Source organism: Tenrec ecaudatus, chromosome 2, assembly GCF_050624435.1.
Source record: "Tenrec ecaudatus isolate mTenEca1 chromosome 2, mTenEca1.hap1, whole genome shotgun sequence".
Taxonomy (NCBI): Eukaryota; Metazoa; Chordata; class Mammalia; order Afrosoricida; family Tenrecidae; genus Tenrec; species Tenrec ecaudatus.
In genome coordinates, this window is record NC_134531.1 from 201,446,573 (window position 1) to 201,472,119 (window position 25,547).

General features: G+C 36.4%; 1 protein-coding gene and 1 pseudogene across 1 annotated transcript; both read left to right on the plus strand.

Moving 5' to 3' along the window:
* Positions 1-2,947: 2,947 nt before the first annotated feature.
* Positions 2,948-3,895, plus strand: LOC142441256 (olfactory receptor 5V1-like). Its single transcript, XM_075543307.1, has one exon. It carries the CDS (start codon positions 2,948-2,950, stop codon positions 3,893-3,895), a length of 948 nt encoding a protein of 315 aa, XP_075399422.1.
* Positions 3,896-12,003: 8,108 nt separating this feature from the next.
* On the plus strand, positions 12,004-12,951 carry LOC142441257 (olfactory receptor 5V1-like; annotated as a pseudogene).
* Positions 12,952-25,547: the final 12,596 nt, after the last annotated feature.

Genomic DNA, 25,547 nt, shown 5'->3' on the forward strand with positions numbered 1-25,547 from the left:
ATGATTTACTCAGATGACTAGGGTGAACTCATTGGTTCTTGAAACAATTATTTATTGGAATGTTTACATATGCTTACATTCCTTGTGGAAAGCATTATGCTTGCAGTTACAACTAAAATAAGGTTCAAATTTCAAATGATTTAGGATTAAATAATTCACCAGTATTATCATTATTATTTATTACACACTCAAAATTATAAATATGTGCAATACCACAATAAAATGGTGTTAAAATTAACTTATCATGTAGAACACAAAGTACAAAAAGATGATTTTAGATTTTTTTAATTGATCCTTTCCATGAGAGAAAAACAAAACAAAAACACGATAATGGTTTATTTTTTAGTTTTGTCTGGTAATGCAATTCTTAACCATAACTATGAAATGAAAGAAAATATTTTAAAACTTAGATTTCTACTTGCATAATAAAGGAAGTGTCCTGTTTTTGATTGGTGGTAATTTAGAAATGTCAAGATGATAAACTTATTCCATTTATAGCTCTAATTATCACCTCCCCCCCCCCACACACACACTTTCAAGTTACCCACCTTTGCTCAGGGGAAATTGTGTATAAAATTAATTGTTCAAAACATTTGAATAAGGCTTTTATATATAAACAAGTAGTTTGCTCTTTTTTACTACTACATTTTGGTTCATTGGTTCATTTTATATTTCTTGTAGAGACTTTGCATTGATAATGGTGCATCTGGAACTTAAAATAGATGAAAATAGTGGGTTAAATTACAGACTATCTAAGTTTAGAAGAAAAATTGATTTTCTAAAGATGCTATGATGCTGTGAAGATTCATGCATTTAAGGAACCAGTTCAAAATTCAATATTAAACATGCTAAGGTTGATATAAAGTGTTATTTATACATATAATGTATCTTATTATTTACAGGGTGTACGTTGATAAGGTAGCATAATGTAGAGCTAGTCTGGGTGTGTTTTTTTTCAGGTATTGACTTGTTTCTTAAAATTCTCATTTAGACACAAAGTGATTAAATTCATAACAGTAAGAGAAAAGGTGTTTAATATAAAACTTACTGCTTAAACTTTCACAATTTTATTTTTATAATAACAGCTTTCTTTCATCTTTTGCTACTGTTATATTTTCAAAGAATTAACACATAATGATAGACTAACTGTTATCATTGTACTTCAGAATATTAAGTATTTTAGTTTTGACCCAGTACTTATTAATATTTTTTCATTCATTCATTCAGGAACCTGGTTGATTGACTAATGTTGTAGTGATTGCAATCAGAGTATGATCCTAAGAGCATTCACAGGAGCAATTTTTTCAGCAGTACACTGCAGCACTTGTCTCTAGTGCTGCTTTCAGAAATTATAGAAACACCACAAAAGTACTTTCACGGTTCATATTAATTTTGGCATGAGATGAAAAAAATGGTATAAAGCAATATATTTCTTTTTGCTAAATGAAATAATTATGAAATTATTGCATTATTTGTACTTCACATTTATCTCAATGAAAAAATCTATCAGTAGCTTCTGTTAAGTAAAAGAAATATAGTGGACCCTAAATCAGAACTTTGCCTTTCCATTTCTAATTGTAAATTTTCTTGGAATTTGTCATCATGCACATGTTATTTTTGTTTTAAGAGAGCTCAGTATAGAAAAATAAATGTATAAATCTGACTTGAACATTTAAAACTTATCAGCGGTTTCCCCCCATGATGCATGTTGGACCTGATCTGGTGTCCAAATTTTCTGCATTTTTCTTTGTTTTATTTTGGTGTTTCTTTGTACACAGTAGGGGTTTCTCAGAGGAGTTAGGTCATTGGGGGGTGGGGTGGAGGATCAGCCTCTTGACGTTATATGTCTTTTCAGTTATCAGTATATGAAAGATTGGATTTATAAACCTATAAACACGGTGAGTAGCAACTGGGTTTCAGGGAGTGGTGGGAAGAACAGGGCACTCGGGTGATGGCGAGGGAATGGGAGGGGATACAATGTCAAGGTGTCCATGTAGATAAAAAATGTTTGCAAACCGATTGTGGTAGTAAATGTGAAAATATGTTAGACACGAATGAATTACGGAATGATATAATATATGAATGATATGATATATACATATTAATTCCCAATTTATAAAAAAAGAATTCAAAATAAACTCAAAGTAGGAAGTTTTTAATTTGACATAAAAAGTCACAGAAGAACTGACTTGCAGACCTTCAGGTAAAGAATTTTTTTAAGTTTCTTATAAATGGTGTGTTTATATCTAATATTGAAAATTAAATATAATTAGAATGTTAACAAAGAGAAGCTACATAATTTTACTTTTTTTCCTGTTTCTTTTTTTTTTCCTTTTGGGTCACATTCATGCACAAACAACTAGATTGCAGATATATTTTCTAACAAAATTATTTATTTAGTTATTATGGGAACTATTTGAGGAAATAACAAGAAAATTTTCATATTCCAACATGTATAATTTTAAAGTTATATACTTTTCAAGGGAGTTAACATACATTTCAGTCATTCTTACATTTGATACTTATTTCACCATATATTTTTCCATATATCTGCTTGTTGCTTTTAGTTAAGAACACACCAAAGAATAATACATAGCTTTCCCTTCAATATACATATTATAGAGATAGTATATATAAATACATGCATTATAATAATACAGGGAATAATAAGTGTTGAACAGCTCTCACTAAATTGGGAAATCTCATATACTTCCTAAGGGTCAACAATGGTTCTATTAAGTGAAATTCACAGGCTCCTTTTAAGGAACTGAGGCTAAGAAGGATCATGCATACAATCTGAAATATTTAAAATACATTATTAAACAAGGCTATCAAATACACATTACAACAATTCTCCATATGTTTCTCATTACCGGATGTTTGGTTTGAGCATAATTTGTCTTTGCTGGTTTATTTCCTTCCAGAAAGAACCACGTGGAGAGAAGGGATGGGTGTCTACAACCTAAGCACTGTCACCGAGTTCATCCTCATAGGGCTATCTGATCTCCCTGAGGTGCGCTACTCTCTCTTTGTGATCATTGCTATGATCTATCAGGTCACTTTGGTAGGAAATGGAGCCATTCTCCTTGCCATTGGAACTGAGGTAAAGCTGCAGACACCTATGTATTATCTTTTGGCAAATCTGTCTCTCCTAGATATTTTCTGCCCATCAGCCACTGTTCCCAAGATGCTCAAGAACCTTTTGACTGAAAAGAAAAATATTTCTTTTGTTGGATGTGTTTTGCAGCTGTTTTTTCTAGTAGCATTGGTAGGGACAGAATTCTTCCTTCTGGCTCTCATGGCTTATGACCGATATGTGGCCATATGTTTCCCCCTTCGTTACACCCTGATCATGACAAAGGGACGCTGTGTCCTTCTCACCACTGGTACCTGGGTTGCAGGGTTTTTACACTCCCTTCTGCACACCGTGTTCACGTTCCGTCTGTCTTTCTGTAAATCTAATCGTGTCAACCAATATTATTGTGACATCCCTCCAGTGGTGGCCCTCTCTTGCTCCTCTACATATGTGGCAGAAATGCTTGCCTTAGTGGTAGGCGGTATCTTGGGAATCAGTGCCTTCTTGATCACTGGTATCTCTTATATTTACATTATATCCACCATCCTGAAAATCCGGTCAGCAGAAGGGAAACGCAAAGCCTTCTCTACCTGTGCATCCCATCTCCTGGTGGTTTGTTTGTTCTATGGTACAGCGATATTTACCTATGTCCGCCCTTCCTCCAGTCACCACTCCTCAGCCAGAGACCGGCTCATCTCCATGCTGTATGGTGTCATTACCCCGATGTTAAACCCCCTCATCTACAGCCTGAGAAACACAGAAGTAAAAGGGGCTCTCAGAAGAGTATTATGCCACCATGCATGTTTACAGGAAGGTTGATATTGTTCATTTTATACTCTAGTTAATCAGAATCCATAGGAAAGTTTGGAATCACTTATAAGAATAATATTTTGCCATATAAAGGTCAGACCGATAGGCAATATTAAAATGTACACACACCTACATATAATTATAGAGCCATCTTTCTTTAGACTCTGGATCACATTAAAGGTCAACATATCCAACTTACCATTTCCTCAGAATGAGATCTGCTTCTATGACAATTACGTCCTTGAAAACCCAATGTATCACTTCTGTTGTGTCCTTAAAAAATCAAAATCTACTCACTAGCAATATATTTCCCTTTGTATACACTTGTGGAGCCACAATCAGTTCTCATAAAAGCAAAAGCCACATTACATAGAGTAAATTAACTCCCCAAGACTTCTTTAACATGTTGAAAAGCAAGGATGCTATGTTTCAGTAAGGTGTGCCTGGCACAGCTATGTTATTTTTACTTGCCAATTGCCTCATATGGATATGAAATTTAGACATTGAATAAGAATAACAAACAATGAATGAATTCCAATTAAAGTGCTACTTAATAATATTAAAATTAATGGACTGTCAAAAAAAATCTACTGGAATAAATTCAGCTGGAAAGTTCTTTAGAAGCAAGGATGATGACACTGTCTCCTGTGCTTTGGACCTGTTATCAGGAGAGACAGACCAGTCACAGGATAAGAAATTCCTGCTTGGTACAGAGGAGTGGCAACGAACAAAGTGAAGACCCTCTGAGATGGATTGACACAGTGTCTGTAGCAATGAGTTCAATTATCTAGGAATAATTGTGAAGATGGCACAGGCCTGGACGGTGTTGAATCCTGTTGTGTGTAGCATCTCCATTGGTTAGAAACAATTCAGTGTCACTTAACAACAACTTCCATGAATCTTGGGATGATGCCTGGTAAGTGTTGGGCTGCTAATAACAAGATTTTCTTTCAAACCACAACAAAAAGATGAGGGTGTTTACTACAATAAAGACTTATAAAACCTTGGAATTTTATATAGGATTTAGGAATATCTTGATGACAATTGGTTTGGGGGCTATACCTATATCAACATTTATTTCTCTCTACTCCTGTTCTTTGATGTGTTCAAGTTGGAATTCCTGTATAATTAAGAAAATTCCACATTGCTGTACACCATTCTTTCAATTATTATTCTTGAGCTCATTATTACGTCAGTTCACATCATTAAGGGTGTTCCTCTTATTAAATGACCATCAATTTTTTAAGCATATTATCATCGTCAGGCACTGGTGACTTTTTCTCTCTGTGTTCTTTGTCTAACAGATTTATGAACAAATAATTTGCCGCTCATACAAATGAGTAGTTTGTTCATTCCATCATATCTTTAAAAACAGACATTTTTATGAGTTGAGAGTCATGTTTTAGTAATTTCTCTAGTATTAGAGATTTAAGCTCAGTTATTTTAAAGTAAATGTGGATCTATTGCCATATTCTGAACCCATATTCCAACATATATCTATTCTTATACACACCTATTTGCATATGGCTATGTCCTTTATCTCTAAATCATCTATATTATGTTTATATTCATTTCCATTTCACTTTATGATATATCTGTCTCTTTTTTAAATCATCTTTACCTAACTGTCTTGTCAATATGCATCCTTAGCTTGATCATTGTGATCTTTCTCTTTTCAATTTTGGTTTCCAATCTATATATCTTTGCTCCTTTAATTTTCCTGTGAGCAAAGCTTTCTCAGTTGTACATAGCGTTCAAATGAGAGGATTTCCTTTAACCCACATGCACCTCTAATAGCACAAACGTTATTTGGTTCACAATACTACCATCTGCACTTCTTTATTTTTAATGATACAAGTAACAACTTCACACACACACACACACACACACACACACACACGCACACACATCAATCTTCTCAGTTGTACCATTAAGTTCTTGTTCCTGGCATCATTTTTTCCAAATACTCAAAAGTTGTGCTAGTTGTCATTGAGTCACCACTGACTAATGCACCCTTTGTGTAACAGGAAGACACTGAATGTTATCTTTATCAACATTGTAAATTGGAGGCCATGGTTATCATCATTTGAATCCTGCTGCTTCAGACACATGAACTATTCTCTGCTGACTAGAGAGTTGCTATGGATCCGAATTAACTCAGTGGCAGTAAGCTCATCTTGGAGTTAAAGACTTATATTCATTGTGAAGAGAAAGATGTTGTTTCTATGAATCTCTCTCATTTCTCACTCTGTCACTCTAGAGATAGGAATAATATCCCTCTGAACTACTAATTGTATAATACGCCATATGAGGTCAACAATGATATGTCAATTTTATTCTTCTTTTTACTATCCCTCTTCATCTAAATTGCTTCTCGTAAAAAGTCCTTAGTCTGATGAACTCACCTTTGAGAGGATTTTGTCATTATAGGCCGTATTTGTCATCTCTGCATTTCTAATTTTTCACACTGTCTGCTGTTTAATAGCATGATGGAATTCCTCTTAGAAGAATCCTGCTTTCCTTACGATGAAGCACAGCCGTCCTCACTCTATTGGTGTGTGCTTATTTCACTCAAATTATCCTGGTCTCCTTTGAACCAGCATTGATCTTTCGCATATTATGGAAAACTTAACAATGAAGAAGCTTATTATGCACCTTTGTCTCAGATGCTAGAAACTGTGTTTTGATAGGTCATGTCCTCAAACTTTCCTCATGTTTTCAGTCTGTTTCTACCACATGTTATAGGACTAATCATAGTTGAAACCAGTCAAATATCTGTTACTTAATTTTAGATGCAGTGGGATATCTTTGCAGAGCTGAAAAAGGAAATGAAATAATAAGAGTAAACATTTGGGAAATGTTACTTTTTGCCTTCTTTCTTTTTGCTCCATGTAGCATAATTTATATGTAACATGTTATAACCAAGTAGAAACCTCATTAAATTAAAAATCACAGAATTTTTTGTTCCCCATATGGGCCACCAAAAATAATAATAACAATAATAAAAACCACAGAATTTATGAAATGTGATCCTATATACGATGCAATAAAAACTTAAAAATTTGACTGTGTGTTCATTTTACTATCTAATATCCAAATACTTATTTAATATTTCATCAATTATTTGTATAATTTTTTCATCAAGCACGGTGTAATATTGATGTTACCTTTGTATTACTCAAGTCATTGTTGATACCCGAAGAGTAATAACAACAAAATATTGAGTCTATTGCTATTGCGTCAATCTGATTCAATGTTATGGACACACCAGCTTAAAATAGCTTTCAAACTGCTTTAAAGTACATCAGTTAAAACCCAAAGAAAGCCACATAGTAGGTAATTTATGAGTCTTGAATAATTGGCATACTTGAATGATCTATCATTTTATACCCCACTTTTAAAAGTCAATCTGAGAGTAATTGTACAGGATGTCTTTAAAAATGGTCATGGGAATTTTGAATCAGGAAAATTTCACACCAAAATAAATCCATAAGATTTTGTTATAAAATATGTGAGCAGTAAATTTGAGACATTGAAAGAACTAAGACATTAGTTTTAAAAGGGCCTGTATCAAAGCAAAAAGAATTCTACTAAAATTGAAGCAAGAACAAAAATCAAATTTATGGTGACGTTTAATGAATGAATGATGATTTCACTGATACTTCAATAGAAAGCATATGGGACTATGTCCCGAAACAAATCAATAGTTGGCAAATTGATAACTCATTTTCAGCAGAAAAAATACAATGTTGAAGATGAAGCCAACATAGGCAGACCATTCACATTGAATTGTATAAAATGTTGTGCCTGAATTGAACAGGATGGATAATTAACAAATAAACAGTTAACACCATAGATATCTCAATTGCTTTATCTTACCTATTTTGGATTGCATAATTAAAGTTGAGTACATTTTCTGCTCAAGGAGTGCCAAAATTGGGGCACCAACATCACCGCAGATGAAAGCATAGCTTTCCATGGGATTTTTACACAAATGAGATCAAGATCTTAAAGCATTTATTGCAAGAACTCTAACGAGAGATAAAATATAGCTTTACAGTACAACTCTGAAGACAGAGCAGTAACTACCAATAGTCACAAGTGGTCCACTCAAAGCACAAATGTATCAGTCAAGAGCAAATGTCAGGGAATCTGTTTGGGGATGCTTACGGTATTTGGCTTGTTGACTTTAGCACAGTACAAAGAATAATTACATCTGCTTATTAAAATAAGTATTTTGAGAAAGTTAGTCAAAGCTTTAATAGAAAACACAGGAGAAAGCTGTACCAGAGGTTGCCCGCCATGCAAATGACCTTGATCATTAATTTCCCAGATCAAATAAAGACCGTTTTGTTAGTATTTTAATAGAAAATAATTGGATATTCACACACAGTCCTCATTTAGTTTTTTATGACTTATTTTCTTTCTAATCTGGAAAAAAAATGTTAAAGGGCACTACTTTTTCTTTTCTTGTTAGCAATGTGAAAAATCATGGCTAGACACTCAAAGCCCTCAGTTCTTTAGGAGCTCTTTTCATCTTCAAAAAAGTGGCTCTTTTCATCTTCAAAAAAGGTCTATAGCATTGATTATATATTTTATTTTTATATTTTATTTAATTCCATTTCCCCACAGAATTTTTGATATATGTAGGTATATGCAAGAGCCGACCAAAAGTACTAAGGAAATATCAGAACCATGTTAAAACTGTTGGTAGTTGGTAGGGAGGAATCAAACACAAAATATTGTAATGGATTTTAATTTAAAATAGGCCAGGAATCCAGTGGCTGCTGTGATTGTCTTGCTAATATCTGCCCCGTCAATTCCAGAACGGGTTAGTCTTATGATTAAGCTGTTCTACACATCAGTTCTGGTTTTACCTTCTTTGTCAACACTGTCCTGTCTGTGTGTATAAGGAATTCACAATAGTTTCGAGATGCAATAGAGGCTAACCAGGCTTAAGTTGTTGCTTTACACATGGTGGTCTAAACCACAAAACATATTGTCCATAATAAATAAGTACAAATATTTAATGGATTCCATGTGAGATAATCCTAGCAGGAATTTTAAGGGGGCAATGGGCAGCTGGTGTGAATAAGCATACGTAATCTAACAGAAGGAGCCATTTGTGTTATTTTTATCCACAACATTGGTCCCACTACAATCAAACAATTGGAGACTATCTGTAGTATAGAGCTCCCAAAACTCGTGCAATATACCAAAAAAATCTGGAAGTGGTTTCTTCATTGATGTGTGGTTGAACCTGTCTACTCCAATTCATAGTGGCCCTGTAGGAAACAGTAGGACTACTCTGTGGAGTTTCCAAGACTATAACGTTTATTATAGAGACGGCAGATTGTTACAACTTTCTCATATGTAGTGTATGTTTTCCGAAAACCACCAGACTTTCAAATTGCTGACAAGGGCTTTAAACACTGAATCATTAGCATTCCTCAAGGTTTGATCAGAGGAGATCATGTCATTTTACCCTCCAGGGTGCAAGTAGGGGTGCTAATTGTGCCACTTGGTCAGATCTCTTGACAAGGGACATATATACAGTTTGAAGGTGATTGTTTAATACATTCATTAGAAAATGAAGATAGACTCAGAGAAAAATGAGTTAAAAAATAAATAAGGAGCTGTAGTATTCAACAAATGTAGATAAGGCCGGTAGATCAATAATCTTAAAATAAATAAATAATAAGAACATTGCCATTGAGTTGATGTCAATACATCATGACAGAGTGGAAATGCACTGGGGTTTCTGAGATTGTAACTCTGATGGGAGTAGAAAAGCTCTGTCTTTCTCCTTGGAGTGGATGATGGTTTCCAACTACTAACCTATGGATCACAGCATAACACACCACCCTCAAGTCACCAGGGATGGAATCAAGAAGCGTGGATCTGTATCCCAGGATTTAAGGTAATATATTCAGGGACTTTAGAATTTAGATTGCACTTTGAGTTCTTTAGATTACGTTATACTTTTATTTTGTATCAAGGATTAAACTGTCCAAAAATCGTCTCAGTTTTTCTTCGAACATTTTCAAAGAAAGGAGATTTCAGTGTTTGCCTATGGAATATAATGACTGCTTTTTAGAAAGGGAACTGAACTGTTTGCCATCTCTTAAGATTCAAGCAAAACTTCTCCTTCATCGATTGCCTAACAATTTGATAATAAAAATTCAGCACCTTTTCTCCCAGGTTATGGCATCCTAATATTATAATTTCATATTTTACTTCAATGAAAATGATCTGTTATCTCCTATAAACAAAATAAAAACAATTCACACTCAATCTTCTTCTCAATTTATGATAAATTTGTGTTTCCATTGCATAGGGAAAACCATGCAGTTGTCTGATTTCTCTCTTACCCCACACTAGGAGTCTAAAACTAATCTTGTCAAGGACTTTTATAATATATAGTTAAGACCTGCTATTTGACCTAAAGAACTATTCGTGGCTGCAGTCAAGATGGAGCCCAGGGAAGAAGCACATACGGAGAGCTCTTTTGCCCACAGTGGGTCTGGTGTCTGAGAGGATTATTGGGAGGGTTCTGGTGAGGAGGGGAACCCCTAGGACAAACCTAAGACCTCCCCTATCCACAAGGCAAACCCTCTGCTCCATCTTCCTTGAGCTGAAGATCCTAGGGATCTGTGATATGATCCTTGGGGCATCTCAGCTCAGCCGGCTGGGCTGCCCCTATATGCTACCAGCACTGTGGCCGCAGTTGCGTATTCACCACCCCAGGCCTGGTCACCATTTCAGGAGCTGCTTGGCTGCCCTGCCGAGACCCACACAGCTCTAGCAAAACCCCCTCCCAGCAGCTGCCCATTCCTAACACCCCCCTAGGAGAGCTGCTCCCTTCTCTCATGGTTCACTGTTCTCCATGTGGTGGGGATCTACCACCATGCTTGTTGTCCAATATTTTCTGCATTTTTGTTTGTTTTAGTTTGGTGTTTCTTGTACATATTAGGGGGTTTTCAGAGGAGTTAGGTCATTAAGGGTGGGTCAGTCTCTTGACCTTGTATGTCTTTTCATTTATCAGTATATGAAACCCAGGATTGATAAACCTGTAAACATAGTGAGTAGAATCATGGTTCCAGGGCAGTGGTGGGAGGAACATGGTACTCTGGTGGTGGCGAGGGAAAGGGAGAGTAGATAATATCACGGTGTCCATGTAGATAAAAATGTTCGGAAACTGATTGTGGTAGTAAATGTGAAAATATTTTAGACATGATTGAACTGTCAATGACATGATAAATGAATGATATGATATGTAGGTATTAATTCCTAATTAAAAAAAAGAATTCAAAATAAACTCAAAAAAGGAAAATTTCAATTTGACATAAAAAGTCACAGAAGAACTGATTTGCAGACCTTCAGGTAAAGAATTTTTTTAAAGTTTCTTATAAATGGTGTGTTTATGGCTAATATTGCAAACTAAACATAATTAGAATGTTAACAAAGAGCAGCTACATAATTTATCATTTTTCCTGTGTTTTTTTCCTTTTTGGGTCACATTCATACACAAACAACTAGATTGCATTTATATTTTCTAACAAAAATTATTTATTTACTTATTAGGGGAACTATTTGAGGAAATAAAAAGAAAATGTTCATATTTCAACATGTATAATTTAAAGTTATATACTTTTCAAGGAAGTGACATACAATTCAGTCATTCTTACATTCGATACTTATTTCACCATATATTTTTCTATATATCTACAAGTGGCTATAAGTTAAGACTACACCAAAGAACATAGCTTCCCCTTCAAAATACATAGTATTGAGATAGTACATATAAATGCATGCATTATACTAACACAGGGAAATATAAGTGCTGAACAGCTCTCACTGAATTGTGAAATCGCACACATGTCCTAAGGGTCAACAATGGTGCTATTAAGTGAAATTCACAGGCTCTTTTTAAGGAACTGAGGCTAAGAAGGATCATGCATGCAATCTGAAATATTTAAAATACCTTATTAAACAAGGCTATCAAATTCACAATGCAACAATTCTCCATATGTTACTGATTACTGGATGTTTGGTTTGAGCATAATTTGTCTTTGCTGGTTTATTTCCTTCCAGAAAGACCCACATGGAGAGAAGGGATGGGTGTCTACAACCAAACCACTGTCACCGAGTTCATCCTCATAGGGCTATCTGATCTCCCTGAGGTGCGCTACTCTCTCTTTGTGATCATTGCTATGATCTATCAGGCCACTTTGTTAGGAAATGGAGCCATTCTCCTTGCCATTGGAACTGAGGTAAAGCTGCAGACACCTATGTATTATTTTTTGGCAAATCTGTCTCTCCTAGATATTTTCTGCCCCTCAGCCACTGTTCCCAAGATGCTCAAGAACCTTTTGACTGAAAAGAAAAATATTTCTTTTGTTGGATGTGTTTTGCAGCTGTTTTTTCTAGCAGCCTTGGTAGGGACAGAAGTCTTCCTTCTGGCTCTCATGGCTTATGACTGATATGTGGCCATATGTTTCCCCCTTCGTTACACCCTCATCATGACAAAGGGACGCTGTGTCCTTCTCACTGCTGGTATCTGGGTTGCAGGTTTCCTGCACTCCCTTCTGCACAAAGTGTTCACATTCCGCCTGTTTTTCTGTAAATCGAATCGTGTCAATCAATATTATTGTGACATCGCTCCAGTGGTGGTCCTCTCTTGCTCCTCCACATATGTGGCAGAAATGCTTGCCTTAGTGACAGGAGGTATCTTGGGAAGCAGTGCCTTCTTGATCACTGGTATCTCTTATATTTACATAATATCCACCATCCTGAAAATCCGGTCAGCAAAAGGGAAACGCAAAGCCTTCTCCACCTGTGCTTCCCATCTCCTGGTGGTTTGTTTGTTCTGTGGTACAGCGATATTTACCTACGTCCGCCCTTCCTCCAGTCACCGCTCGTCAGCCAGAGACCAGCTCATCTCCATGCTGTATGGTGTCATTACCCTGATGTTAAACCCCCTCATCTATAGCCTGAGAAATACAGAAGTAAAAGGGGCTCTCAGAAGAGTTTTATGCCACCATACATGTTTACAGGAAGGATGAAATTATTCATTTAATACTCTACTTCATCAGAATCCATAGGAAAGTTTGGAATCACTTATAGGAATAATATTTTTGATATATAACGGACAGACTGATATGCAGTATAGAAATGTACACACACTTACATAGAATTATAGAGCCATCTTTCTTTAGACCCTGGATCACATTAAAAGGTCAACATTTCCAATTTACGAATTCCTCAGAATGAGATCTGCTTCTGTGACAATTATGTCCTTGAAAACCCAATGTAGCACTTCTGTTTTGTCATTAAAAGATCAAATTATACTCTCTAGCAATACATTTATCTATGTATACACATGTGGAGTCACATCAGTGCTCATAGAAGCAGCAGTCAAGATATCAAAAGACACATTACATAGGGTAAATTAGCTGCACAAGATCTCTTTAACTTGTTGAAAATCAAGGATGGTACTTTTCACTCTAAGGTGTGCCTGGCCCAGCTATGGTATTTTCAATTTCCAATTGCTTCATATGGATGTGAAATTTAGACATTGAATAAGAATATCAAACAATGCATGAATTTCAATTAAGGTAATGCTGAAGAATATTAAATTACCATCGAATGTTAAAAGGAAAAAATCTCTACTGGAATAAATTCAGCTAGAAAGTGCTTTAGAAGCAAGGATGATGAGAATATGTCTCCTGTGCTTTGGGCCTGTTATCAGGAGAGACCAGTCAGGGGAGAAGAAATCCCTGTTTGGTAAAGAGGAGTGGCAATGAACAAGGTGAAAACCCTCTGAGATGGATTGACACAGTGTCTGCAGCAATGAGTTCAGTTATCTAGGAATAATTGTGAAGATGGCACAGCACTGGACGGTGTTGAATTTTGTGGTGTGTAGCATCTCCATTGTTCAGAAACTATTGAGTTTCACTTAACAACAACTTCCATGAATCTTGGGATGATGCTGTGTAAATTTTGGGCTGCTAATAACAAGATTTTCTTTCAAACCACAGCGAAAAGATGAGAGTGTCAACTACAATAAAGACTTATAAAACCTTGGAATTTATATAGGATTTAGGACTGCCTTGATGACAATTGGTTTTGGGGCTATACCTATGTGAATATTTATCTCTCTGTACTCTTGTTCTTTGATGGGCTCACGTTGGAAATCATGTACAATTAAGAAAATTCCACATTGCTGTACACCATTTTTTCAGTTATTATTATTGAGCTCATTATTACATCAATTCCCCTCATTAAGGGTGTTCCTCTTATTAAGTGACTCTCCATTTTATTAAGTATGTTATCATCTTCAACAACCCGTGTCTCTCTCTCTTTTCTTTTTCTAACAGTTTTATGGACAATAATTTACCTATTATACAAGTGAGTAGTTTATTCATTTGATCATATCCTAAAAAACACATATTTTTATGAGTCAAGAATCAAGTTTTAGAAATTTCTCTAGTATTAGAGATTTAAGCTGAGTATTTTTAAATAAATGTGGATCTATTGCCATATTCTGTACTCATATTCAAACATATACCTATTCTTATGCACATCTATTTGCATATATCTATGTTATCTATATCTAAATCACCTTTATTATGTTTATATTCATTTCCATTTCAATGTATGTTATATCTGTCTTTTGCTGTTGTATCATCTTTACCTAACTACCTTGCTTCTATGCATCCTTAACTTGATCATTTTGACCTTTCTCTTTTCAATTTCGGTTTCCAATCTATATGTCTTTGCACCCTTAAGTTTCCTAGGACAACAAACATTCTCCATTGGACATATCCCTCAAATTAGAGGATTTACTTAAATCTACATGCATCTCCAATAGCACGTACGTTATTTGGTTCATTATTCTATAATCTGCACTTCATTTTTTTTAAAGGTACAAGTAACTTCTTCTCACACACACACACACACACACACATCAATATACTCAGTTGTAACACTCCTTTTTTGAGGTTCACATTATAAAATTATATCAGAAGTGAGATTTGAAGGGCTCTCCTTGGCAGCCCCCAGAATCAGATTAGCTACTTAGGTTCACTTTATGGATTCTTTGAGTACTTTAAAATGAAAAGACAATTAAACCAATTTCTTATGAAATTAACAACAACAAAACTGTCCTAAACAAAAACCTATAAATAAATAGAAAAACAGATTTTCCATCCACACCCTTTCCTCCTTAGTTGGCTTTCATCTCTCTATAATCCTTCTGATCTGCTGGAAATGATTAGTTTTTATATACTTCACTCTTATCTAATAATCCTTTTATTTCAATTTTTTTCAAAACAAGCAACTGGGGAATTTTAATCCTCCCCCTAATCTTGATCAAACCTGTTTGACATTACAAGGGTAAGACAAAAAGCATTGCTGTAAAAATCATATAAACATTGTTTCCAACAAAAATCCTGAAATACTGAGTTTTTGTTGCTTGATAGACCCTTCATTTAGGTCTATATACATCGGAAAACAGTGTTTCCATCTCTCTAACCCTACTTAAAGGCGTCTGTGCTCCGTTGAGAATGAAGGTGGCTGGCAGAGATCTAAAGTACATCTGTAGAGTGTGGAACAATCTCCTCACAGAGGGATCACAGGGAGGGGATGAGTCACCAGGGTGCATTAAAGCATTGGTGAAACACACTATATCCCTCTGGTTCCTGAAGCTACCTAACCTCCCCCCGCCCCAATACCATGACCCCAGTGCTGCTTCCCAATTCAGACTACACTCCAACATGTGCACAGGTATAGAAAGGGATGGGAGCACACGACACACAGAATCCAAAGCAGGAATGGGAATAGCGATACCAGAAGGGTAGGGAGGATTGGGGGAGAAGAAAGGAGAAATGGGAGCCGATCACAATGATTGACACTTAACTGATCACAATGATTGACATATATCCTCTACAGGGGAAAACAACAAATCAATAGGGAAGGAAGACAGTGGTTGGTGTGAGAGTAAATGTCTAGAAAAGAATGAGGGCAACATGTGTACAAACATGCCTGATTCAATTGATATATGAATTGTGATCAGAGTTGTATGAGTGCCCCAATAAAATGATTTAAAAAATAAAGGATGCTGTGCTCATATTTACAACACATGGAAGTGTCAGTTTTGACTTTGCAAAATGACTCAAATTGTGTTATTTTAAATGATTCTTTGAGTTTGAGGAGAAAAGCTATAATGTGTGAATGGCAAGATTTCATAACCAAATTCTAGTCTGAAGGCGTTGCAACCCTAGGAGAATGGAAAAGTCATTGTCAGGGCGGAACACTTTCTTCTGCACAGCTTTTCTGAGTGTTTCTCACCAATGCAATTTTCATGGTCCTCTGCCCTTGCAGAAAATCTATGAATATCACACCTTAGAAATCCCCTAAAACAGTGTTCATGAACTTCTGAGCTGACATCTATGTCTTGACCTTAACTGATCCAGATGACACCATGGAAGATATAATTTTTTAAAAACATTTTATTAGGGGTTCATACAACTCTTATCACAATCCATACATATACATACATCAACTGTATAAAGCACATCAGTACATTCTTTGCCCTAATAATTTTCAAAGCATTTGCTCTCCACATAAGCCCTTTGCATCAGGTCCTCTTTTTTCCCTTCCCTACCCGCTTCCCCCTCCGTCATGAGCCCTTGATAAATTATTATTTTGACATATCTTGCCCATTGTGGCATCTCCATTCATCCCCTTCTCTGTTGTCAATCCCCCAGGGAGGAGGTAACATGTAGATCTTTGGAATTGGTTTACCCTTTCCAACCCACTCACCCTCTACTCTCCCAGTATCACCCCTCACACCCATGGTTCTGAAGTTATAATCCACCCTGGATTCCCTGTGCTTCCAGCTCCTATATGCACCAGTGTACAACCTCTTCTCTATCCAGACTTGCAAGGTAAAATTCGGATCCTGGTAGTTGGGAGGGGAGGAAGCATTTAGGAACTGGGGGAGAGCTGTATTCTCCCCCACCCTGACTGACTCATCTTCTCCCCTAGACCCCTCTGTGAGGGGATCTTCAGTGACCGACAGATGGGCTTTTGGTCTCCACCCTGCACTTCCCCCTTCATTCACTATGGTAAGATTTTTTTTTTTGATGATGCCTTATACCTGATCCCTTTGACACCTCGTGATCGCACAGGCTGGTGCGCTTTGTCCATGTGGGCTTTGTTGCTTCTTAGCTAGATGGCCACTTGTTCACCTTCAAGCCTCTAAGACCCCAGACACTATCTCTTTTGATAGCCAAGCACCATCAGCTTTCTTCTCCACATTTGCTTATGCACCCATTTGTCCTCAACGATTATATCATGGAGGTGTGCAGCCAATGATATGATTTTTGTTCTTTGATGCCTGATAGCTGATCCCTTCAGAACCACATAATCACAAGGCTGGTGTGTGTTTCCATGTGGGCTTTGTGGCTTCTGAGCTAGATGGCCGCTGTTTACCTTCAGGCCTTTAAGATTCCAGATGCTATCTCTTTTGATAGCCGGACACCATCAGCTTTCTTCACCACATTTACTTGTTCACCCGCTTTGGCTTCAGCAGTTGTGTCAGGAGGGTGATCATCATAGAATGCCAATTTAATAGAAGAAAGTATTTATGAATTGAGGGAGTGTTTGAGTAGAAGCCCAAGGTCCTCCCACTACTTTAATACTAAACCTATAAATATAGACACATAGATCTATTTCCCCATACTCATATATATATTTGCATGCATGTGTCTTTGTCTAGATCTCTATAATTTTTATAATATTTTATTTAACTATTTTTAACACTTTGGTGTGTTTTCTTCTACATGCTTTAACACACTAAAAATACCATGATACTTAATTTTGTACCTTAAGAATTTATTCAGTTTTATTGGCATATAATTAATATCATATAATTCAATTGTTTAGTCATATTTAAAGAACCACCACAATAAGTTTTAGAAAGTTTTCTACTTGTACTCCCTGTTAGCAGCGCCTTGTTTCCCCTCACTCACTCCGACCATTCCCTAAAGTGATAATTATTCCAGTTATTGTCTCCAATGCTTTATCTATGCTGGATTTCATTTGCAGAAAACATTCAAAACAAAACAACCACAAAGTAAAACATAAATAAAATAAATTGAAAACAAAGCTGAAATATTAAAAACTAAAATAAATATAAAATGCCAAAGGGGGGCAGATCAAATCATAAGGTGTTAAATTTTAACCCAATATTTGCTATAAACCACTTCCAATGTTCTCTACATAATAGTAGAATTATTCATATCCCTGTTCTATAGTTACATGGAATTCACCAGAGGCTTAATTCATTTGTGTTTCCTGTCAATTTTTTTAAGCTAATATTATTTAAAATGGGGAAAAAGTAAGTTCAAATGCTAACATATTGCATTTTAACCACACTACATCTACCATAATCAGCTTTACAATGCTCCTTGTTCAATAATAAGGTTATTCTCACGTCTGGACTATGGGGAAAGGGAATTCACTGGAAGTTCAGCCTCTGCAGACCCTGCAAACAGATGTTTAGCTTCCACTGTCATCCTCGGCCTTCTGCAAACCAGATGTTCCCAGGTTAAGCTTGGCTAGCATTCCCTCCTGCGTGCTTGCAGTGCGTTACTGAGAGAACAATTGCGCAGTCTAACCATAGACATGAGTCTAAGAATATTTTGTTTAGAATAAATCCATGTATGGATAAATTCGAACCCTAGAAGCAGTAATTTTTTTTCATTTTTAAACAGAATAAAGAACCAAACACGGAAAACTGGAGAAAATAAAACGAAGGAAAGAAAAGAATAGGAAATAAAACAGAAAGTCAAAATTTTGGAGAAGGGAGGGAAGACCCAGGGAGGAAAAAACTGCAAGGGACCATGTGCTTGCTAAGGGACTGCACCCTCTGCTACCTAAGAAGGTCTTTGTTGGGGGAGGGGTGGGAATTAGCAAGACATCTGGTCCTAGACAGAGTGTTTGCAAGTCTAGACGCTTTCTGAGGTCAGGGTTCTTGGAATTTCTTTGGGCCCAGAAGGATGTTGGAAGTAGGACAGAGCAATATGGAAGGAGTTTCTGTTCTTCCAAGGGTAGCCTGGGACAAAACACCCATCGTACATTACTTCTCCTGCTGGTCTGATGACACATGGCTTGCATGCCTCCAGGCTTGGGTAACCTGCACCTGTTTCCCAATCTCTGAATATGATCTTCTGATCTCACACGAAGAAGGATTTATGCCAGAGAAGAGGGACCTGGTTCCAGCCACCCAGTGAAGGTGAGTGGGAGCTGGCCACAGTTCTTGTCATTCAAATCTCACTGGAGGTGACGCTTTAGTTCTCATTAAAGTACATGTAGGAAAATTAAAGAGGTCAAATCCTGAATCTATGTATCCCAATTTTAATTCCATGTATCCTAATTTTAAATTTCCTAAAGTCATTCGGGTCCAATGAAGTTTTAAGTTAAAATGCAATATTTGTGTGGCCAGAAATAGATGACCATTGAAATAAATAGCTGATTCAAAAATTACTAAATAAGACCCCATGGAAGTTTCTGAAATTTGTGATCTTTGCTTAGTGATTATGAATATTCTTCATGTTGATAGCCTTATTGCACATCCATACTTTTTTTCAGGCAATTTTTTCTTTCATACAGATTGGATTGACTATTAGTATACTTATTTCTAATTAACTAAATATACACATTATTTCTATACTATTTTTAATCATATTAAAGTTTCCCTGAAATTCTAATTATTATGCACTTTAAAGAATCATCAAAATATTTCAATTATACGGTTTGATTTAGCCCTTTGTGAATACCAAATTATTTCTGTTAATGTGACCATTCTCATCACATACACCAAGCAAATAGATCACAGAAATGAAGAGCTAATAGCTAAATAAATGGAATCTTGATGCTAATTTAATATATACTTGCTAGTGTTTTCAGAGTTTTCAAGCCATAGGCATCCAGAGAAAATTGATAATGTAAAGAAGCCATGCAGAATAAACATTACTGCAATGGTGACCTAAAATATCTGTGGGGAGATTCCTGATCAGAAGAAAGAACTGATATGGAGCAAAAGTTAAAAAAGAACCTTAATGGAAAATCAAGTCACAACATAAGGAGGAGTGCATTGATGTTTCAAGGGAGGAAGAGAGCACCTATGCTTCAGTGAAGGTGCTTACATTTCTGTTGCTGGGTAAATGGGGCAAGGTGTTTAATAATACTTTCATAGAATCTAAGGGAGAGTAAGTGCTGTACTAGGTGACTAATTGGACACTTTTGAGCCGTTGCTATCTAGCACTTGGTGACCCAGGAGATAGACTACGGAGACTCTGTTCTTTTGAAGTATGCAACATTCTCCATAGGCCATGCCAGACGGAATAGATGTAGAAACCCCACTAAGTGAATTGAACTTTACCTCAAACTCACCTGTTTACCTTGGACTTAAGCCTGAAATGTACTTGTGTGAGAAGATTCAAATGACTGACACACCGAGGCTCTGAAGTAGGCAGTCATTGGACTTTGGCTCAGAGCCACTATTTTGAGGGGTCTCAATGAAAGGTGACCAGTCAGAACCACCATGTATTTACTATTTTAATGCCCTCCTTCCTTTATTGTGGTTTTCATTAATGCGATAGATATGGTTCTGCCTTTATGAATGAATGTTATTAGAAATGTTGTCCTATGTCCAGCTCCTATGGTCAATGTTAATTGTGCTCAATCATTTAAGAATTTACTCTATACAAACTAATAAGTCATGAAATACAGTTAGGAGCAAGTCTATACTGGTATAAGTACTTTCATTTTTCAACAGTGTGTTAAATTATATAACATTGGATAAATTAATGACACCATCAGTAAAACTACTTTATATTCTAAAGTGATGATTAATAATATTCTGTCATAAATGTATGCTAACACCTCTAAAGTGATCCAGAATACTTATAAATCATGGTTATGTGAATGGATTTGAACTTAATTCTATCTCCATCCTAAGAACACCTAATTCTTTATATATGACCCTACTTATTGCTTGCCCCATAAGAGATCACTATCAATATGGGTGTTATAGCCAATTGAAGAAAGCAGATGATGCCTACTTATTAAAAAATAATAACTGGAATCCTAAAGGTTTGTCTTCAAACAAAACAAAACTGAACTATAATCAGCCATCTAAGAGGAGGGTCCACTACGTGCCTATGGAAGGATCATTCTAGCTGCTTCCCTCAGAGTGGTGTGGGCCGTGTTGATGCGAGCGAGCAAAGCTTCTGGGTGCAACCTTAGGGATCTTCAGATGCAGATGGTAACAAGAAGCAGCTGCAAAAAACTGCTGATGATGGGAACTTGGGCTGTGTTAAGCATGAATCTAGGAAAATTGGTATTTATTTCCACATTCTTATGATCAGTTCTGAGAGACCTGGTGGTGTAGTGGACAGCAAGGTCAGCCATTCTAATCACCAAGCCCTCTTGGTGAAAAAAAACCCATCTAGAATATCAAATGCAAAGGAAATTATGTTGGAGCACAGTGAATGAAGATACCAGCTGAAATGATAATATTTGCTATTGCACTTGAAGGCCCAGTACCAATTAAGAGGGAATAAAGACAGTCAACCTTGTTCTATCACTATATATACTATATGGAGGCAATGTTTGCGGATTCTGAAAAGAAAATAGTAGCAGCTTTACTACTGTGCACAAAAGATGATTTGAGCAGAATTTATCCACCAAATTTTATATAAGGGGAAGATACTTTATATTATGTGTTAATCTGCTAACCACAGGGTTAACAGCTTGAATCTAGTTGTCATTCATTGGAAGAAATATGAGGCTTTCTTCCACCATAAATATTTATATTTCAGAAATCCAGAAGTGTAGCTATGAGTTGAAATTGAGTTGATTTAGATTCATAGCAACTCTACTTAAAAAGAATGAGACAGTACGTGCTCCCACACCATCCTCAAAATTATTGAAATATCTGAGGCCATTGGTGCAGCCACTGTGTCAATTCATAGACATTGTGTCTTTTTTATTTTTTATTTCCCTTGCCCTCTAGTGTTCTAAGCATTATGGCCTTGAACAAGGATTGACCCTTCGGGCAGTATGTCCAAAGGAACTGAGTAGGGTGGCTGCACCATCACTTGTGGGAGCATTCTGGATTGCACTTCTCCTGAGACAGGTTTGTTTGTTCTGGCCATCCGTGACAACAACAATATTCTTTTCCAATCCCCAAATTTAAAGATATCAGTTATATAGAGGTCATAGAAATTGTACCAAATTATAACATCCTAATAAAACATCCAAAGACACCAGAAAATTAAAATCAAAATAAAACAAAACCAAACCAAAAATAGAAGTAATAAAGATCAAAGCAAAAATCAACAACACTCGCAGAAAATGATTTAAAACTAAATCACACCAATATTTGGCTGTTTGAATAATCAATCAAATTAATGAACACATAAAAATTATGAAAAACACAAGGTAAAATAATTATTTAATGTTGGACTCACAAGATGGTTTAAAAATATGAAAATACAATGAACATATATATAGATAAGATTGGCAGGTTAAATAAAATACAGGTTAAATTAGTCAAAATTCACAAAAATATAAAGAAAACAGTCACTGCAATCAATTCAAAACATCAGAATCATTTTAAGTTAGAGAACTTTACCAATCATATTTCTGGGGCAGAAAAAATTCTCCTGAGAGTGTTATCAATTTAGTCAATGGTGTGGGATTTAAATCACTATTGAGGAAAGGAAATTATACCAGTACTAGCCTGCGGTGAACTGTAATACATAAATTGTTGACTTGTACACATTAAGCCCTTAAGTGACAGTGCACTTTTTATACAAAAGGTGAGGGTGAATCATTGGGCAAAACCTTAAATAACATTCATTGACATTGGCAGAATCATGCCTACCAGATTAACGTTTGTCATAACACAGCAAGGCAGGTATTAAAACAGTGAATATCTGGTCATAGTGACATATTATTCCCTGGGGAAGCTCAAGGCAAGAGATCTGAACTCAAATCCATTGAAGGCCAGTTCTAGACCCATGAGACAATAGCCATCTTCTCATACTGGGGACTTTCAGCTACAAGTTCAGGTGGGTTTCAAAAAAAAAAACAGTTCACATAGAGGGCTTTCCACATCCAATCACCTGTGTGTCCGATGAAGAATGTTGTTCACCTTGGAAGAACAGAGCCTAAGTCTCTGTGGCCCAATGCACACAACCTGGGTCACCAAGATTTAGAAAGAAAGAAATTAGGTCAAACGTGTACACTTAAGAACATAATATCAGGCATAGTCTTCCCTGCAATGGGATCTATACGTATTATTAAATGTTTTTGCTTTTGTTTGCCTTCCAAATGGGAGGTCCCTCCTCAGCTTTCTATCATCAGAACTCTAAATACCTTCTCTGAAACATACATCACTCTTCACCACATCGTGACTTGGATTTCCAGTAAGTTCACTTATTACTCTGGTATGTGCGTATGTTGACTTGGGGTGATCTTAGCACAATTTTGTAAGGTAGCAACGAAATGATCTTCTTCTTCCCCATCAAGAAAAACTAACCATAGTGGAGGTGACACCTCCTCTGTCAAAGGGGTTTGTAAGAGGTCCACATAGAGGGGTAATAGGTGTTTCATGAGTACTAGGCGGGCTGTCTACCTCGTTTCTTGGGAGACCAGGTTCTATTAAATGGCCTGGGAGCAGGAGCCTGCCTTTATCTTGGTGCTTATCCTTACAGTAGTGGACTTACAGTATGTGTCCCTTTGTGGCTGACTAAGCTCACTCAGTATAATGACTTCTGAAGTCCCTTTATGTCAGGAAGGGTTCCATGGTTTCATAGCTGTATTTTTGGATGCATAGCAAGGATGGGGTGGCTTTGTCCTACATACTATGAATATGTTGTCAGGAAAGACCAGTCCCTGGAGAAGGACATCAAGTTTGGTGAAGCAGAAGGGAAGTGAAAACAGAAAGGTCATCAAGGAGATGGATTGAAACAGAGGCTGCAACAATGGGCTCAAGCATTGAAACAATTTTGAAGATGGTACTGGACCAGGCATTGTTTCATTCTGTTGTGCATAATGTCACTGTGGTTTGAAACCAAGTCATTGGCTCTGTGGAAGTTACATAATCTACTGTCAACTTGATCAAAAGGGTGGAGTGTAGCCTGTCAATCAGGTCATAGACAATGATGCCTCTGAGAAGGCATGACCTTCTCCTTGGGATTCTGGAACTTCCTGTCTTCCTTGCTGGATGTGGGACACACACTCTCTTTGCTACCCATTCGGCTGACAAGCCACAGAAAGCTATGCTGACGGCAGCCTGAGCCCTGGAGCTGGAGGGGCCAAATGGAGAGCCACAGCAGCACAGACATGATTCCACAAGACTTTTCCCCCACTGATCTGGGATCTTCCAGCTTTCAGCATCATCACATGGGCTTCATTAATCTGTAGAAGAATTTATAGACTAATATCGACATATGGACTAATATTGGACTTATGGTTAATATAGAACTTATGGACTTGATCTGGACTGGGCCAAGTTGTTTTCTTAATATACAATTACTCTTGTATATAAAACTCTCTCTTAAACACATATGAATATTTCTGGATTTGTTTGCTAGTCAACCCAGACTAGACAGGCAACAGCAACAGTATTCCTTTGTGCATATGTTCCAGAGTCTCCTTATCCATTCTTCTACTCATGGGCACTTGGGCTGTGTCTAGCTTCTAGCTTTTCAGAAGTATGCTGCACATAACATGAGACAGCATATGTCTGTTCTTGTTCTGTTGCTAATTTGAGGGAGTATATACTCAGCAAGTTACTCCTGGGTCATCAATTATTTCTATTGCCAGTCATTCCAGGTATCATCATATCACTTTCCACTATGCTTGTACATATTTGCAAGTCCATCAACAGTGTATAAGAGTTTCAATCTCTCCACACTCTCTCCTGCATTCATTCCTGTTCTTTTTCACTTTCTTCCTCTTTCTAATTGGACTATCACTGTGGTTATAAGATGGCATTGTACTGTGTTTTGATTTACATATCCTGGATGGTTATTGATCATGAGAATTTCCTCTTGTGTTTGTTTCCATCCCTGGGACATCTCTTCTGGATTATCTATTCATGTCCTTTGATCACTATTTAATTGGTTATTTGATTTATTTCTTATTAAGGTGTGATTTAATAATTAGACTTTTGTCCATTGTATCATTGTTAAAGGTATTTTCCAACCCATGGGTTTTCATTTTATTTTTTGATGAATCATTTTGATGTGCATGAGTGTTTTATTTTTAATAAGTTCCAGTCATCTAGTTTGTCTTACACTATGTGTACTTCCTTTATTATATTTGGTTGTCTGTGTCTACTCTGCCAGAGGGCTTTTATGTTATTCCCTATTTTCCCATTGATGATCCTGCTACCTAGGGGTTTACATTTAGGTTTCTAATCCATCTTGTTGGATATTGTACATTGGTGAGTTATAAGTTTTGTTTCCTCTGTTTAAAATATTATTTATTGTAAATCCATTGACAAGAATTATCAATGTTAGTTTTATATAGAAGAAAAAGAGAATTTATAAATGGAGTATTTTATACTAATGGAAAAACA

What these genes read in the sequence shown, in the direction of transcription:
- LOC142441256 (XM_075543307.1), top strand. Translation starts at nt 2,948, where the DNA reads ATGGGTGTCTACAACCTAAGCACTGTCACCGAGTTCATCCTCATAGGG.